The following is a 19373-nucleotide window of genomic DNA, read 5'->3' as shown; positions in this document are numbered from 1 at the left end:
ATAGTTCACTAAAAGTGTGAATTAACAAATGCTAATTCATAAAATGTGAGGTTTCTAAAAAATTACATATTGTAGTTTGGGAGTTGAGCTGATCAACTGTTATCATATGCTAGGGTGTACATTGGTCTTCAAAGTAACCTTTCAGTCAAGCGTATTTGAACTTTGGGATGAACTCTTGGTGTTTTTGCAAGATAAGAAACCAGTTTGGTCCCCAGCTTTTAAAATATGTGAGTTAGACTTATTTGTCTGATAGCCTTATTCTTTTTTTCCTTTTTAAGTGATCTTAGCTTTACATGCAAAGAAGGAATGTCAAAGGCTTTCCAGTGGCAGAGAAGATCAGGTGACAAAAATGAAAGTTGGATATTTGAGGAGAAAGTTACCTTAGCTTATTGTAAAGGGTTCTCCGATGTAGTAACAGCTATCAGTAAAGTAGGTGATGATTTTGGTATTGCACTTTTGAAAAGCTTACAAATTTGATAGGACACTTTTATTTTCTATCAAAAGAAAATCCATGGGAAAGAAATTCGTAGACGAGGAATCAATTTTTTAAAACCAGAAGTCACTTTACATTTAATTATAAATTTGCTGGATAAATTATTGGAACTGAATGCCAGTCAATAAAAGATTAAAAATAAATTTTGAAAAGCAAATTTTCTGCATTTTAGATAAAAGTTTTTAAAAATGAATGAGCTTGCTGAAATTGCATTAAACTTACTCCTATTTCTGTCCTTTGAGACTGTTTTCTGAGTGCTATTAAAACAAAACACAGAAATAGTTTAGATATACATATTTCTTGTGAATAGCATTGTCATCAGTCCAACCTAGATTAATTAACAAATGTGGTAACTGGCTTTCAAAACAGCCCCCAGTGAACCCTACCTCCTGATGTTTATACCTTGTATAATCCTCTTACATGTTATACCAAGTTGATATGTATGGACAATAGAATAAGGTCAGTGTGATAGTGTGTCACTTTTGAGGTTGTGTTATGACAGACACTGTAGTTTCTGTCTTGGTTGCTCTGTCAGTTTGTCTCTGGAAGCCAGCTGCCATGTAATGAACTGGCCAACAGAGAGGCCAACAGTGAGGAACTGAGGCCCTTGTTATCACTCATGTGAGTGAGCTTAGAAGCAGATTCTCCAGCCCAGTTAAGCCTTCCAGTGAATGAAGCCTCAACCAGTATCTTGATTAAAAGCTCAGGAGAAGCCTTGAATCATGATCACCCACCTAAGCTGCTTCTACATTTCCTGACCAACAGAAATTTTGATAGGTGGCTCACACCTGTAATTCCAATTCCAGCACTTTGGGAGGCCAAGGTGGGCGGATCACGAGGTCAAGAGATCAAGACCATTCTAGCCAACATGGTGAAACCCCATCTCTACTAAAAATACAAAAATTAGCTGGGTGTGGTGACGCGCATATGTAGTTCCCAGAGGTTGAGGCAGAGAATTGCTTGAACCTGGGAGGCGGAGGTTGCAGTGAGCTGAGATCACACCATTGCACTCCAGCCTGGGTGACAGAGTGAGACTCCATATTAAAAAAAAAAAAAAAAAAAAAAAAAAAATGCGTGTAAATTTGGGGGTAATTTTTAATGGAGTAATATTACAGCAAACTGATTTGATACATTAAAAACTTTAAATACTGATGTGCTGTTAGTTCAGAGGATATGAATTGGTATTCAAAGAATTGCTGTTTTACTTAGAACTTTTGATTCAATTAGCATTATGGCATGACAAGATTATCAGTGTGGTAGCAGTTTTCTGTATTAATTGCCTGTATGAATACCTATAGTGGAGAATTTGCCACTTTATGTAATTCTTTTCTTTTTTTTTCTGTTTATAATGTTATCGATCTGAATCTAATAAAACATTTGGACTTGTGTTTTGTATGACCTTTTAAACTTTTATTTTTCCAGCAGTTCATTTTTTTTTACTTTATAAAAGTATTGGTCCATGAAACATTGGTATTTTGAAAAAGCAAAGTGGTTTTTCAACACAGATAGGCTGGGAGATCTAGGCCAGGCACAGATGCTCACACCTGTAATCATAGCACTTTGGGAGGCTGAGGTGAGCGGATTGCTTGAGCCCAAGAGTTTGAGACCAGCCTGGACAACATGGTGGAACCCCCTCTCTGAAAAAAATACAAATAATTCGCCAGGTGTGGTGACCACATGCCTGTAGTCCCAGCTACTCAGAAGGCTGAGATGGGAGGACTGTTGGAGCCCAGGAGGTCGAGGCGGCAGTAAGCCATGATTGTACCACTGCATTCCAGTCTGGGTGGCAAGAGTGAGACCCCATCTCAAATAATAATAATAATAATAATCTGGGAGATCTATCCTGTCATAGTTCTCATAGTAGTCGTCACTGACCTTATTTTAATGATCATCTTGCCACCATACCCGGAGGCAGAGGTTGCAGTGAGCTGAGATTGTGCCACTGCACTCCAGCCTGGGCAAAAGAGTGAGACTGCATCTCAAAAAAAAGCACGGTGGCTGATGCCTGTAATCCCAGCACTTTGGGAAGCTGAGGTGGGTGGATCACTTGAGGTCAGCAGGTTCGGTCCAGCCTGGTCAACATAGTGAAACCCTGTCTCTGCTAAAAATACAAAAAATCACCAGGCATGGTGGCTCACACCTGTAATCCCAGCATTTGGGAGGTCAAGATGTATAGACGACTTGAGGTAGGAATTTGAGACCAGTCTGGCTAATATGGTGAAACCCGTGTCTACTAAAAATACAAAAATTAGCCGGGTATGGTGGCAGGCACCTGTAATCCCAGCTACTCAATAGGCCGAGGCAATGGAATTGCTTGAACCAGGGAGAGTGGAGGTTGCAGTGAGCCAAAATCACACCACTGTACTCCACACTCTAGCCTGGGTGACAGAGTGAGACTCCATCTCAAAAAAAAACCCACAAAACCTCTTTTCTTTGTAAAATGCCCAGCCTCAGGTATTTATAGCAATGCAAGAATGGCCTAATGTATGTAGACAGCTATTTTATAGGGTAATTAAGAGACTTTGCCTACATTGTGCTGTGTTAGCTGATGTTAATTATCAGTGTCCATTTTAATGGGTCTATGGGGTGTGAGAATAAATGAGTGTTCGTTCAGGGACTAATGTGTGCATGCAGATTTTTCCAGTGGAATTAACGGCAATTATATTCTTGACTTGGAGAATTCACACTAGGAGGAGTTTTTTTTTTTTTTTTTTTTTAGACGGAGTTTCTTTTTTTTTTTTTTTTTTGAACAAAAGGATGACATGACTTGATTTACCTCTTTGCAAGATGCTCACATTGAGAAGAAACTTAAAGAGGTCAAAAACAAGCAGGAGGAGAGAAGTCTGGAAAATACTGAAATAATTCTTTTTTTTTATAAATAGTGATTCCATTTCCTCAAACTGATTCTTTTCTCTAAGCGTGGAAAGTAAAAGGCTGAATTAAGAGTAATATAACAGTCTTATATTTATGTAATTTTTAAGGTAGCTGCATTGCTTGTCAGTATATATTTAATATATGACAGTTCAGAACTAATATTTTTTCCATTGGGATTTTTTTTTTTTAGAGGGAAAAAGAGGAAAAGAAGAGGGAAAAAGAAAAAGAGGGAAAAAGGAATATTACTTCATTCCTAAAATGGGTTTCAATAATGGCCGATCAATATTTTGTGTGTTTAAAGTGGTTAATGCATATTTTATGTGTTTAAAATGGAGAGCTCTATTGTGTTTATTTGTTCTGGCTCTGAGTTCAAGTCCTGGATATCGTTATCAATTTTTTGTCTCGTTGAATCTAAATCTCATTATGTGTCTTATGTATCTGGGTGTTAAGATCTCTTAGTATTGCATTAATCCTTTTACTCTTACCTTAAGATTATATTCCCTCTTAACTGAAAGCTCTGTGAAAGGTAGAGTCCATGTGTGTGTTTGCTGTTACATATTCAGTATCCAGAACAGTGTTCATTACTTAGCAGCTACTCAGGAGATCTTGACTAAAAGAATTAATGTTACTTTTACATTATTTCATTGTGTTGGAATAATGATTAACTTCTACAGTTAGAAATAAGTTGCTGTTATAACCATATGTCCTTGGGGAATGTTAATTTTTTTAAGCTGAATAGAAAATATTCTTAGCATTTTTCTTGTTGAATACTAAGGGATTTTTATAAAATACTTGTATTTCCACAGCACAACCAGTGTCTCTGAAGAAGAAGTCTCAAGTAGATATCCTCGAACAGATAGAAGTGGGTTCCCTAGATATAACAGGGATGCAAATATTTCAGGTAATCTGGTTTCGAGTAACACATTGGAAAAGAAAATTGAAGATCTTGAAAAGGTATGGATTATAAGTTTTTTAAGATTGATGAAATTAATATACCATTAGAATTCTTTTTTTTAGTTTCACAGTAACTGAGAAAAATAATATAATATTTAATATGTGCACTTCTATTATGCTAAGTGTTACCTTTAATATATTACAGTCTTTGTTTTTGAAATGGTTAGAAGTCTGAGCTGGCAATATATACTACTGTGTATTTATTATATTGTCTGAACAGATTTTCATTTGTAACTTTACAAATTACAGGAGTAAATCGGAGTTAGGTTCATCTTTGCTATTTGAAACAATTTTGTATAACAATATGCTTGTTTAAAAGTGTCTTTCAGTACAATTCAGATGACTGTTGGCATAAATTTATTAAGCATAGGGTCTCAGGTTTGTGCCTTAGACATTCAACCCTTAAAAATGGTAATGGTGTTGAATTCTTTTGTAATTATTGACAATGTGTTTTGTTTTACTGGAGATTATTCTCTATAAAAGATCTAATTTATATGTTATATAAAGAAACTTAATTTTTCAAACTTGTTTCTATTTTATAACATTTATGATTATTTTGAGGTCAGATTTCTAAGCTTTAGCAATAGTTTCTTCTTAGAATTATTATTTCATTTATTTATTTTTGAGACAGAATTTCACTCTCATTGCCCAGGCTGGAGTGAAATGGCGCAATCTCGGCTCACTACAACCTTTATCTCCCAGGTTCAAGCGATTCTTCTGCCCCAGCCCCACAAGTAACTGGGATTACAGGCATGCACCACCAAGCCTGGCTAATTTTCTTCGTATTTTTAGTAGAGACAGGGTTTCACCATGTTGGTCAGGCTGGTCTTGAATTCCTAACCTCAGGTGATCCACCTGCCTCGGCCTCCCAAAGTGCTGGGATTACCGGCATGAGCCACTGTTGCCAGCCTATTATTTCATTAATTTTAAATTAAAAGCTTTAGACAATATGTAATCTAATAGTTTTGAAGGGAGTTACCCAGAAAGATTTCTTGAGTTCCATGAGTTTCGATTGAGTTGCTAATAGTTGGCAGCAGCTAAGGGATATGGATGGTTGGTTGTTCTCTGGGAAGTTTAGTCAGAAAGAAGCCAAGTTCTGGGCAAAGCCTTTTTAGTTCTGCTTCCCTTTTGCCCCCAAGGTGTCTCACCAAGTCTGATGCTCTGGATTCTAAATAAGATTTCTTTGAAAAAGGTGTTGCATTGTTTAAAGGAAAAAAAATTAAAAATCAGTAATCTATTTTAGTTTCTTCTTTTAATCCATTATTAGTTAACTGGCAGAGCCAGAGGTAAAATTGAGGACCATTGTTTTTCTGTTTAGAGTTTCTGTTGGGCCCTCTCCTTTTCTTAAACTTTGTACTTAAAAAAAAAAAAATTAACTTTGAATTATTTCAAAGAAGATACCTATTAAGAAATTAGTTAGTTCATAACTTAAAGTGGTGATAAGCTAAAGAAGTTAAATCATAGTCTGGGAACAGTGGCTCACGCTTGTAATCCCAACACTTTGGGAGGCCAAGGTGGGCAGATCACTTGAGATCAGCAGTTCAAGACCAGCCTGACCAACATGGCAAAACCCCATCTCTACTAAAATACAAAAATTACCCAGGCATGGTGACACGTACCTATAATCCCAGCTACTCAGGAGGCTGAGGCAGGAGAATGGCTTGAACCCAGGAGGTGGAAGTTGCAGTTAGCCAAGATCACGCCATTGCATTCCAGCCTCAGCGACCAGAGGGAGACACTGTCTCAAAAAAAAAAAAAAAAAAAAAAGAGGTTAAATCATTGAGTCTATTACATTGTTATTACATTGTCTATTACATCTAAGTTTTTAACACATAAGTTAAAAACTTATATAAACATAGGTTTACTCAGGAGCATCCTAACAGCTCCTGTATTCCCCTCATTCTCTGATTCCTTTGGTGGTGGGATCTTTGTTCCTTCACCAAATATCTCAAGGAACTCATTGGAAATCTTCATGTGTGTAATACATTTTACCGAACTTGGCAGATATATGCCATTTAGGAAGATTATATATGACCAGTTACTTCTTAATTACTGTTTTGCAATTATATCTACCAGGAAGTAGTAAGAGAAAGACAAGAAAACCTAAGACTTGTGAGACTGATGCAAGATAAAGAGGAAATGATTGGAAAACTGAAAGAAGAAATTGATTTATTAAATAGAGTGAGTATTTTGCCATATTTCATATTTGGAGGATTTTTTTGGCAATTGGATGAAAATATATAAATATGAAGAAATTAGTAATTGCATTGTTTACTTTGTGCTTTTGTTAGTGAAATACTAATTTGTAGTAATAAGAACTATTATTTTCTTCCATAAACTGATTTCCTTTGGGCAGTTATCAGTTTAGTTCACTTAATTTTATTCTTTTGGTGATAGACTGATTTATAGATTTGTTCTATGTTTTGTTAAAGTCTGGAGGTGACAGGCACTTGGTCACCACCATATGTAAGGGCATTGGCACAGAATTGCCTCAGGAAATAACTAAAATTGGCCAGGCACTACAGCTCATACCTATAATCCCAGCACTTTGGGAGGCTGAGGAGGGCAGTTCCTTACTCTGTTGCCCAGGCTGGAATGCAGTGAGTGGTATGATCTCGGCTTACTGCATCCTCCACCCCCTGGGTTCAGGCAGTTCTCCTGCCACAGCCTCCCAATTAGCTGATATTACAGGCATGAGCCACCATGCCCAGCTAAGTTTTGTACTTTTAGTGGAAACGAGGTTTCACCATGTTGGCCAGGCTGATCTTGAACTCCTGGCCTCAAGAGATCCACCTGCCTCGGCCTTCCCAAGTACTGGGATTACAGGCATGAGCCACCATGCCTGGTCTGTTTCTGCAAATATTTTTGATGTCCTTGTTGGCTTTGTACTGTCTTAGGCACTGCAGGCCTTAATAAGAATAATAAAACCCCTGCCCTTATAGAGTTTATAATCTAATAATGGTACATGAATATGTTTTATCATTTAATTCTAAATTTCAGGTAGATTTCAATTGTAGTAATTTTAGAAATCCCATATTTTTTATTGCTTTAACAAATGTTTTCCAACATTATTCGTTTAGTTTGTGAATAAATGCAAATTCTGATCTTATAAATTTTAAAATCATTTACCTAATTATCCAAAGGCAATATACTGAATGTATTAGAATGCTGTTAAAGCAGTGATTCAAATTGATGACATCAAGCTTTGTTATTTTAAACTGCAAGGATAAATCTATAAATGTCTGCTTTTTTTTAACAGTAAAGAGTCTTATCTTGAAATAGTGTTTCTTGTAACTGTAACTTATAGTGAATTGTTTTTAACCAGATGGTAGTGTATTTGGGACAAGGATTAATATAGGGGAAAAAGAGCTGGATCATATGCTTTATAAACTGGAGAGTGAATACTTAATTTAGTGGCTTTGAATTATTTTTAGCTCTAAAACCTTTCCTTTAAAATGTCATAGAAAAAAGTCCAGCATATAAATTGAACCAGATCAACTCAATATTTCTCCAGATACCCTTTTCTGTAGACCTCAGTTTTGTCACCTCCCCAGAGTGTTATCCTCATCACACACCTTTAAAGATCAGACAAAGTGGTAGGAGTGCATCTAGAACTTTTACCTGCATCTATTGATGCCTAATTTGACAGAAGGTTGCAACCTAGGGCTCAATACCACATATGACTTGCCTGTGTAGGTTTTTTTAGCCTCAATTTTAGGGAAGGGAAGTGGAGTTTGTTTAGCTAAAAAACTAACTTATTTATGATGATTGAAAATTGGAAGATTCACATTTTAGAATTCTGATTTTTGGCTTCTTTTGAAAAACTGAAAGATCTTAAGAGTTGGCCTTTAGACTTGTAAGAATAAACATTGAAGTAATGGATGGTCGTTTTAGGTGGGACATATTACATCTAAAGTTGTTTTCAGAGTTTGCCGTCATTTCAAAATTAATTGGTTGTATGAATTATTTTTGAGTATGTAGTGTTTTCATCTCCCTTAGAATATTTTTAAGTATTTTTAAAGTATGATTTTTTTTTCTTTAAGGACCTAGATGACATAGAAGATGAAAATGAACAACTAAAGCAGGAAAATAAAACTCTTTTGAAAGTTGTTGGTCAGCTGACAAGGTAGAAGATTCAAGACCCAATGTTGAAAAAATATTTTAAACTACTGAATGTTATGGTCAATGCTAGAACAATATTCCTATGCTGCAATACATTAAAATAACTAAGCATGTATATTTATTTCTAGAAAACGGTCGTTTATTTTCAAAATACTTCTCTATCATTATTGGGTTCAAAAAAGCATTAACCTTTTATCTCACAAATAAGTAATATCTTTCAGTTATTAAATGATAGATAATGCCTTTTTGGTTTTGTGTGCTATTCAACTAATATATGGTTTAAAGTCACAGGCTTTTGAATATTTTATCTTTGGTAGTACATTTTCTCCCTAAAGGAATATACATAGTCGTTGTTTACATGAGTTCAAATACTTTTGGGATGTTACTTAACAAATGCCTTATTACTGATGTGTGCAACCTTTTATGTGTTGATAACTCACTCATAAAGGTTTTTGTCTACTGTCATTTGTTCTTTCCACATATTCTAAGCAATTTAGAGTAATATAGTCATACTTTTGTATAACAGTAACCTTTTAAAAGCAAAGCTCTTATAAAGTCACTGTCATGTTCTAGTTGACTAAATATAAATTTAAGGGAATACTTGAATTATGCTATAGTAAATCAAAATTTACTATTGTGTTTGAACTTTAACTCCTGAAAAACATACAATTGTAATTTTAATGTAAAATTTTGTATGTAGGTACTACCTTTTTTTATTTTTCCAAGGTTTGCTAGTGAACATAGGATATTTTAAAAGTTACTCTTCAAACCTAGAAAGTGTACAAAGTCCGTGTAAAAGAAAAATCCATGTTTTTATATTAGCATATGCATTAAAATCAAAACCAAAATGTTATTCATACTTAAAACATTTATACAAAACAGTATGTAAGCAGAAATAGTACTAACATACTTTGCCTAATTTCCAAGCTGAAGAATAACACTGTGACACAGTTTTTCCCTGTGAGAGAATATTCTCCTATTCAAATTTAGAGGATTTTCTTCCTAACATTGAAATTTTTAAAACAGAATTACTTCTAAAGAATTATACAAATTTTCTCTTCTATTTAATATTATTATTTAGAATTGTTTTATATTACATTTTCATGTTAAGAACCCCCTCCTCCCTTAAAATACATGATGAACATTATGAAATTTTTGCCTGATGATTGAATTTCAAACAGCAGTATGATACCCTTTTATCTAGTTAGTATATGAAAGTGGCTTGAATATAGTCAGATCCAGTTTGGGTACTCTACTGACTTTTTCCTTCACTTGCCAAGCTCTTTTATTATTCACCTTTAGAAAAACAGAGAAGGTGAAACAGCTGGGGGGAAATGTGCAGTAAATGATAAATAGCAGATGTTGAATTCTAAAAGCCTCTACATTTACCTGGACTGGCTCTCGGTCTTCCCCAGTTCAGAAGTTTCGAGCTTGGCTGATCATCAGAATCACCTGAGAAACTTACAAAGAATTCCTTGGCTGTAGTTCCTATATAAGTTTAGGTTGGGACTCTGGACTCCACAATTTTTAAAGGTTATCATCTGAGGTTTCTGATCATAGCCTAGTTTTGAAGCAGCTGCTGTTCTATCTTTATTTCATTGAAAACTGAGTATGTATCTTTATGTCATTGAATTGACATAATTTTATCTACCAACATTTCCCCCCTTTTAGTTTAATAATTAACCTGGTCTCCAGGGTGGTTTTCATATGTCCATGTATATATATGTATTCACTGCTCATGAAAAAGTTTAATGTTAGATTACCTAATTTAATATAGTTGCAGAATTAATGCATAAGGGCTTCCCTTCTTGGAGACTCTTATGCAGCATGGGAACAGTGATCTGCTGCCCACATGACATGGTGGTATGCCAGGCACAGTTACTGCCTTTGGTTGTACTCATCTTTAATTGCCCTTAGTTATGTGGCATACATGTCCTTATTGCCTAGTTCCTCATCCATACTTTGGATCTTGTGAAAATGCTGTCAGTATCCAACCCTAAAATATATTAGTATATGGGTTTTTATTAAAATAATTACTTTGAATTTTCTACTTAATTCATAAAAACATTAAATGAAAACATTTCACTTCACTTTAAAAATGTTATATCAGTTATTAATATTTTTAAAGACAGCTGTTAAAAAATTTTTTCTTTCAGTTTTTGGGGAACATTTCTAGTAGTGATTTTTTTGGGCTTTTTAACATAAATGATACTGAGTATAAAGACAGGATCCTTACAATTTAGGCAAAGCATTTCACATGCAGTCTTTCTCCCATCTCTTTAAAATATGTATTTATTTTACATACAGATTTTTACACTAACTATTGAAAATGAAATAGGATCTGCTTCAGTTTCCCCTGAAAATTTGTTAAAAGTGTCGAGATTGTTAGAAGGTAGTTTTTAAGTACATATGCACTACCCTAGACAACTTGCCTATTGTCAATAAAGTGATAGTATTTGTGAAGTTATTATTACTATTCAGAAATACTATTTCTTAAATCTCCTGGGAATTTGTGACATAATAAAGCACATCCAAAGTTCTAATGTGTCTATGAGATCATTTTCAAAATAGTAAGTTTGTCATCTTTAAAATGAACATGACTTGCTTCCTCGATTTCTGAAATGCATTAATTGAAAATTGCTATAGAAATCTTTATTTCATCTTTCTAGAGTTGGTAATTTTATTATACAACAGTTACCATTAGATAAGGGGGGAAGGGCTTTTGGGTGTGTATTTCTAGGTACTAAGGGATTTACTAAATATTATAGATTAGCACTGTCACACTTGTTCAAGTAGTTTCAAACATAGAAAATTAAGTATCAGAGGCAGGTATATGGAGCATGTAGTTTTTTTTTTCTTCAATTTTTAAAATTTTAAATTGTGGTAGAAGCAATGTATTCTTAGGGTACAAAACCTACCTCAGTTATATGTGGTTTATGTTTTCTGGATTAATCTGGATTTTATAATTCGAAAGAAAAATGTAATATTTTGAGTCCAATTAATAATTTGGTGAAAATAATACAAGTCAGTTTAATAGAAAACCATTCATATATTCAACACTGTAAGACAAAATAGCAGAGACCTTGAATTTGATAATTGATCTGATATCCTAGACATATTCATATGTACAGTGATAGTTATCTTTCTCTGGGTTTTTTTTTTTTTTTTTTTTTGAGACAGAGTTTTGTTCTTGTTGCCCAGGCTAGAGTGCAATGGCACGATCTCAGCTCACTGCAACCTCTGCCTCGCAGGTTCAAGCGATTCTCCTGCCTCAGCCTCCCAAGTTGCTGGGATTACACGCATGCGCCACCACACCTGGCTAAGTTTGTATTTTTAGCAGAGATGGGCTTTTACCATGTTGGTCAGGCTGGTCTCAAATCCTGACCTCATGATCCGCCCACCTCTGCCTCCCAAAGTGCTGGGATTGTAGGTGTGAGCCACCTTGCTCAGTCTCTTTGGAGTTTTCTTTGTGCATGTGTATGTAGTTTTATGGTTCTGAGTTGGTGACCAGTAAGTTCCATGTAGTGCTGGCACTTATTTAATAACTATTCATGATTTTGTTACCTTGTTATAGGGTTTGGGCATATATTTTCAGCATAAGAAGCCAAACACACCAGATTGTCACTGGAGGGAAAATACTAAGTGAGAAAAACATTCAGGAATCAGAACTTTAACATGTTAAAGTTAGTGCTAAACATTGTCGTATTGGATCTGAAACTATCCTAATATGTAATCATAAAACTTGACTTTTGCATTGGAACTATGCTTTCATGAATAAGGCATATGCCAGGGGTTTGTAATTGTAATTCCAATTTAATCCCAATTGTAATTGTAATCCCAATTACAGTCCCCAAGATTGTATTTGATATCACTTATCTGAGAAGTAATGTGACACCTTTCTTTTGTTGTTACATTAAGCTGAAAACATAATACTCATAGACAACTAACAGTTTGCTTATCAGGCACATCAACTAAGGCACCTCCCCCATGCTAAGCTCCTGGGTATATGGAAGTTGCTTGTTTCCCAGTTTAAAAACTTGAACTAATATTACCTAAGAAAACCTGAGCCCATATTGTTTTTATTTTACTTAGCTAGAATCTCTTAGCATGTTAAAGTCATATCCTTATCCTCACTAACAATAATTATGTCTATGTAAGAGGAATATTGTATGTAGGAGCTGTATTAAATACTGTTATAGTTATTACAGAATCTTTAAATAAATGGACATGGACCAACCTTCCATCTAGTAGTGTACAATCTATATAGTGCATGTCAGTAGCACAAAATGCAGTCTTATTTAGCCTGCTAATCTGACTAGTTCACTCAAAAGTACTTTTTTCTGTTAATTAGCTATTGTTTTTAGATCTAGTTAATAGGTTCTATTTAATTTACTGCAATGTTTACTGAATGGCGGAGTGAAAGAACTAATGCATATGGGGAAATATGCCATTTTTTAAAAAAAGATAATGTTACATTAGGAAAAGAACACTTTTAAGGAATTTAATACAGTGATGAATGGAGTATATATCAGATACACCAAACTGCTGATGGTATTTAAATGTGACTTCAAGTTAGTATATCTGTATAATATTATTAATTACTGGTTTTAGACATTTAAGTCTGTTCTGATCTACAGTTCACATATAGACAGTTGCTCTGGTAATAATAGAATGTTAGTGATGATCACTTGATGGATGTTGATTAAGTGCCTGTGTTTTGTTTTGTTTCCTCCTCTGGATAACAAATAGGTGTATGCTACTTTTTTGGTGAACTTGTTTCTTGAAAGATTTGGCTATGCTAGTCAGGGTTTTTATTCATATGTTTTTCTTCGTAGCAGGCCACTACTACCATATTAAAGCAAAATTTAACTTTTGTTGAATCAGCTAATTCAGGTAATCCAAATATTTGTGGAAAAACATCTGGATAATTTATTGAACACATTAGTATTGTGTAGACAGTTTTGATCATTCCCATTGCATAGGTGTTAATTGTGGAATAGTCAACTTAATATAGATTCACTTTTAATTTGCATGTGTAAATTAATACTCAATAAAATGTTTTTCATTTATTTTTCAACAGTGGTTATTTTTTTTTTCCTATACTATCAATAAAATCCTGACCATGAGTTGGACTTTTGAAGTTAAAGGATAATGCTAGTAATCTATTTAGCTGTTGCAGAAACCATATGTAGTACTTTTTAAATCTTTATTTGGTATATTAGGTGGACAATGATTTAAAAATCAATACCATCATATTAAGATCTAAATATATTAGTGGTGGGGCTTCTTGCATAAATGAGGAAGTGCACAAAAGTTCAGCCTGACTGAAAATTTTAATTGTGTTTTAAAACTACATGGATTATTTCTTAATTCAAACATCAGAACTATTATAAACTAAATCTGATGGTGTCCAAAGAACTTCAGGTCCTTCAAAGTTTGTAAAAGATAAGTAGGGGACTAGGAATATGAAAATTTAGACATTTTACTAAGTAGGTTTACATAATGTGTCATTCTTCATACACAGGCACAAGCTAATCAGTTTTCTCTACTGCTAGAACTCTAAATTAATCTACTCAGTAATATCATAGAAGTTTAACAAGTGAATAAGCATCCTTAAGTCAGTCTGTTTAGATAAATGCTTCAAGTCCTTATGTAAGAACATATTCCACTAGCAAGCCCGTAAATTTTACCAAGATCTCATAATCTTAAATGAAACTGGAACCTTTTATCTTAGACTTCATAAAACCTGATTTTTTTCTTCTAGATCCACTTTGTGTTTCATGCACACATGCGTGCACACAATTCTATTAGCAGCTGTAAACTACCTGCATATTTTCTTAATCTCATTCTTCCAGTTTTTCTTCATCTCTAAAAGATGTTAACATTTCATTCCTGGTCAACTCTTGTAAAGAATTGTGTAATGTTGGACCTTCATATATGAGATAGACTGGTTATAAGATCTTTTACAGTCCATTCATTTTATTCTGATGTCTAACTGGATAAGTTAAAAAGGAAACTAGCAAGCAAAACTTCCCTCTTAATCCTGGACCAAATGCACAATTTTACCCTCACTTTCAAAAATCTGTTGTGACTGAATCAAAATCCTTTTAAAGAAAGGAAAAAGCCTTTTTCTGTCAGATAGCTGAACAACATGGAAACAATATGAGTCAGTTAAGAAAGATAGACTGAATATACTCTACACATGAAAAACGGTAAGTTCTGACTGCTGTATATGTTGTTCATGTTAAAATGTGCTCAATTATTCACTATATATTGTTAATCCACATATGATTAGTTGCCATCCCTGTTTAGAACTTGAAATATGAAACTTGAAATTTGCAATATTTATATTGTTAGAGGCTTCTATCCAAATAAATATCTGCATTCCTTTAAAATGTGAACTATTTGCTGTGATTAACCAAAGATAGATGTCATCAATGAACATTTTAGCTTTATGGAAACAAATTATTAAGAAATGAATAGAAAGGTGTCTGACTTTTTCTTGTAGTGCAAAAGCCTAAAGCTGTCAATGTCAGAGGTCTAAGAAATCCACATTTGAAAAATATGTAAATCACATTTGGTAAGAATACATTGATCTGATAGTATTAAGAAAAGTTGGAAGGCTGGACACGGTAGCCCACACTTGTAATCCCAGCACTTTGGGAGGCCGAGGTGGGCAGATCACAAGGTCAGGAGTCCAAGACCAGCCTGTCCAATATGGTGAAACCCTGTTTCTACTAAAAAATACAAAAATTAGCTGGTCATGGTGCCATGCGCCTGGAGTTCCAGCAACTCGGGAGGCTGAGGTTGCCTTGAACTGAGATGGCACCACTGCATTCCAACCTGGGCAACAGAGTGAGACTCTTTAAAAAAAAAAAAAAAAAAAAAGAATTGAACATATTATGTATGGATAGCTTAGGGCAATAAACAACACTAATTTTAAGTAAAATTATGTCAGTCTGTTTATATTATTTAAATCAGTGAAAATGTTAATGAGATGAATAAATGCGTGCTTTAGAAATGCTGATTAATGATTATAGGAAGTCTAAAAGTGCCTCTTGTTTTGTGTAACCCATTTAAAATCAGTATACCTGCTGGGTGCTGTGGCTCATGCCTGTAATACCAGCACTCTGGGAGGCCACAGCAGGAGGATCACTTGAGCCTACCAATTCAAGATCAAACTGGGTAGCATAGGCTTACCCTGTCTGTACAAAAAAATAAAGAGTGAGCTGGTCAAGATGGCATGCAGCTGTAGTCCCAGCTACTTGGTAGGCTGCCCTCCAGCCTGGGTGACAGAGTGAGACCCTGCCTCAAAAATAAATAAAAATCAAAATAGTTTCAGTGAAGCATAGCGTCTTAGGTAACAACTTGAGCATAACTTTAACCATAACTTATTATACCATAATAGTGTTCATTAGTAATTTAGTAGCCACGTGTGCCAGGTTGTGTTAGGTGATTTATATATTAATTTTTAAAAACTTGTGGAATGTACAAACTTGTAAGGTGACATTGTATCACAAAACTAGTCTTTGACTGCAAAGATTTTTGCTTTTAGGCTGCAATATACTTTTATGACAGTTATTGTCTTATTAAATGTTTTGCTATTGGTTCTTAAAAGTGTGTTTCCGACACCAGTAGCATTGACTTCACTTAGAAACCTGTTAGAAATACAAATTCTTGGCTGGGCACAGTGGTTCACGCCTTTAAACCCAGTACTCTGGGAGGACGAGGCGGGTGTATCCCCTGAGGTCAGGAGTTGGAGACCAGCCTGACCAACGTGGTGAAATCCTGTCTGTACTAAAAATACAAAATTAGCTTGGCGTGGTAGCACATGCCTGTAACCCCAGCTACTCGGGAGGTTGAGGCAGGAGAACCGCTTGAACCTGGGAGTCAGAGGTTGTGGTGAGCCAAGATCGTGCCACTGCACTCCAGCCCGGACAAGAGCAAACCTCCATCTCAAAAGGGAAAATTAAAAAAAAAAAAGAAATACAAATTATTTGGCCCCACCTGACACTTGAGTCACAAAATGTAGATGGGGCTTATGCTGTTTTAATAAGCCCTTCACGTAATTTTGATGGAGGCTGAAGTTTTTGAACCACTGCAATACGCATTTCTTTTCTTTTCTTTTTTTTTTTCACCGTTTTTTTTTTTTTTTTTTTTTGAGCCAGAGTCTTGCTCTGTTGATAGGCTGGAGTGCAGTGGCGTGATCTTGTCTCACTGCAGCCTCCACCTGCCAGGTTCAAGCGATTCTCCTGCCTCGGCCTACTGAGTAGCTGGGACTACAGGTGCGTGCCACCACCCCCAGCTAATCTTTGTATTTTTATTAGAGACGGGGTTTCACCATGTTGGCCAGGATGGTCTCAGTCTCTTGACCTCTTGATCCTCCCGCCTCAGCCTCCCAAAGAGTTGGGATTACATGCATGAGCCACCATGACTTGCCACATTTCTATTTTAAGCAACTATCTTGGTCTTCTGGACATTGTAGAAATAACATAACATGAACTTGTATTTTTTTTAAAGGCACCTGATCTTTGTTGCTTACGTTGTAAAAGTTGTATCAGGAAAATTCTCGTCATGGACATTGGTATCCTGACATAACCCCATTAGTTTAGTATCTCTCTGGAACTCAAATGGATTCCCGGGTACAAGAGACTGTGGAATGAAATCTTTGTTTTTCTTTGTTAAGGTTTATCTCTGTTATTACCTGAAGATATTTGGTAGCAATAATACACTTTAGTCAAATTTTAAGACTTGACTGGAACAAATAAATGTATGCTTCATCAGAGGTAGAATTTTGTTTTGTATGTATGGACACTGGGATGGTCCCCGAGGAATCTGAATCTTCAAAATGTACTTTCTGTGAGCTCAGAAAATGAATAGCGCTTTTGAGCTAATTTATCAATGGGGAAAAATCCATATAAAATTGAAAGACACTATTTATTGATTCAGGATCAATATTCTCATATGTTAAATAGTTAAATAAGCTACATCTGTTTACCTCTTACAAACTTTAGAACAGTTTTATGTTTACAAAATTATTGTGAAGATAGTCCAGAGGGTTCTCATATGCCATCACACCAAGTTTCTCCTATTACTAACATTTTACATTAATACTGTGCATTTATCACAGTTAATGGACCAATATTGATGCAGAATTATTTATTAAAGCTCATACTTGATTCACATTTCCTCAGTTTTCTCCCAGTGTCCTTTTTCTTTTCCAGAGTCCAGTCCAGGATACCACATTATATTTAGTAGTTGTGTCTCTATAAACTCCTCTTGGATGTGACAGTTTCTCAGATAATTAAAGCCTGACAACCATCTAATTTGTTAGATGGTATTAAAACCAGAGGGCATTTTTGGAGGGTTTTGGTTTTGTTTTGTTTTGACACAGAGTCTCACTGTGTCGCCGAGGCTGGAGTGCAGTGGCACAGTCTTAGCTCACTACAGCCTCCACCTCCTGAGTTCAAGCAATTCTCCTGTCTTAGCCTCCCGAGTAGCTGAGATTACAGATGCTCACCACCACACCTGGCTAATTTTTGTATTTAAATAGAGACGGGGTTTTACTATGTTGGTCAGGCTAGTCTTGAACTCCTGACCTCAGGTGATCCACCCACCTCAGCCTCCCAAAGTGCTGGGATTACAGGCTTGCACCACTGCACCCAGCCTGTTCATGGAGTGCTTAACTGTAAAGTCTGTAAGGATTTTGAAACATTTTCCAGCTTGTACTTTTTTTGTTTTTTTGAGGAGTTTCCTTCTGTTGCCCAGGCTGGAGTACAGTGGTATGATCTCAGCTCAGTGCAGCCTCCACCTCTCAGGTTCAAGCAATTCTCCTGTCTCAGCCTCCTGAGTAGCTGGGATTGCAGGTGCCTACCACCATGAGCAAGTAACTTTTTTATTTTTAGTAGAGATGGGGTTTCACCATGTTGGCCTGGCTGATCTTGAAGTCCTGACCTCAGGTGATTTGCCTGCCTCAGCCTCCCAAAGTGCTGGAATTACAAACGTGAGCCACCATGCCTGGCCTACAACTTGTACTTTCACTGAAAATTTTTAAGAAGATGACAAGTCTGCTTGTTTCTTTGCCTTCTTAAAATTTATTTTCTTACATATTCTGTGCCAGACAGGCAGATCTTAGATACACAGTTGGCTCTGTATATCCATGGATTTTGAATGCATGGATTCAACCAACCGTAGATGGAAAGTATTAGGAAAAAAATTAATGCAACAGTTTTAAAGGATACAAATTTAAAAATAGTATAACAACTATTTACGTTGTATTAGGTATTATAAGTAATAGTAGGCCTGATGAAGTATGCAGGAGGGTATGCATGGGGTATATGCAACTACTACACAGATACTGGTATCTGTAGGGCGTCCTATACCCAATGCCTTACAAATAGGGATGACCGTATCTAGTTTTTTTATTATTATTATTTAAACCTATACATATATGTTAGGGACTTCAGAAGATTGGCTATAAAAATCAAGATTTTTTTTGATAGTTAAAAGCACTTAAAAGTTGTGTTCAAATTAGGCAGTAGCCACACAACTATATAAAAATGTATAGATACTATAGGTACATAGTATATGTACATTTCTATAGTATACATATATATATAGATATGTATTAAAATGTATGGATTTATAGATAGCCTTATAACTATGTAAAAATGTATAGATGTGAAAAGACATTAGAGCCAGGTAAATTAAATATATAATTTAAAAGTGGTACCCAAATTGTGCTCCTGATTAGATACTTATCTCCAGTCACATCTGAATGAGGGTTTGTGTGGGTGCCGATCATTGGTAAGTTTTCACAGCTGGCTGTGAGGCAGTCCTGATGAGGAAAGTGTTGGTTGATGGCTCAAAGCAGGCTGTGAAGTTGCCCTTTGGCTGATGGAACCACCAAGAGCCTCTGCAGTGCTTGGAT

General features: G+C 35.5%; 1 protein-coding gene across 2 annotated transcripts in view; it reads left to right on the top strand.

Moving 5' to 3' along the window:
- PAWR (pro-apoptotic WT1 regulator) overlaps positions 1-13520 on the top strand; it is a 111563-nt gene extending 98043 nt beyond the window's left edge. For both annotated transcript variants that reach the window (XM_078336972.1, XM_035257103.3), the window contains exons 5-7: positions 4174-4321; positions 6398-6502; positions 8365-13520. In XM_078336972.1, coding sequence (XP_078193098.1) covers positions 4174-4321; positions 6398-6502; positions 8365-8451 — 340 coding nt within the window. In that variant the 3' untranslated portion in view covers positions 8452-13520. The remainder of the gene's footprint in view (positions 1-4173; positions 4322-6397; positions 6503-8364) is intronic.
- Positions 13521-19373: the final 5853 nt, after the last annotated feature.

Source organism: Callithrix jacchus, chromosome 9 (genome assembly GCF_049354715.1).
Source record: "Callithrix jacchus isolate 240 chromosome 9, calJac240_pri, whole genome shotgun sequence".
Taxonomy (NCBI): domain Eukaryota; kingdom Metazoa; phylum Chordata; class Mammalia; order Primates; family Cebidae; genus Callithrix; species Callithrix jacchus.
The sequence above is the reverse complement of the archived record's forward strand: the minus strand, read 5'-3'. Positions and strand labels throughout refer to the sequence as shown.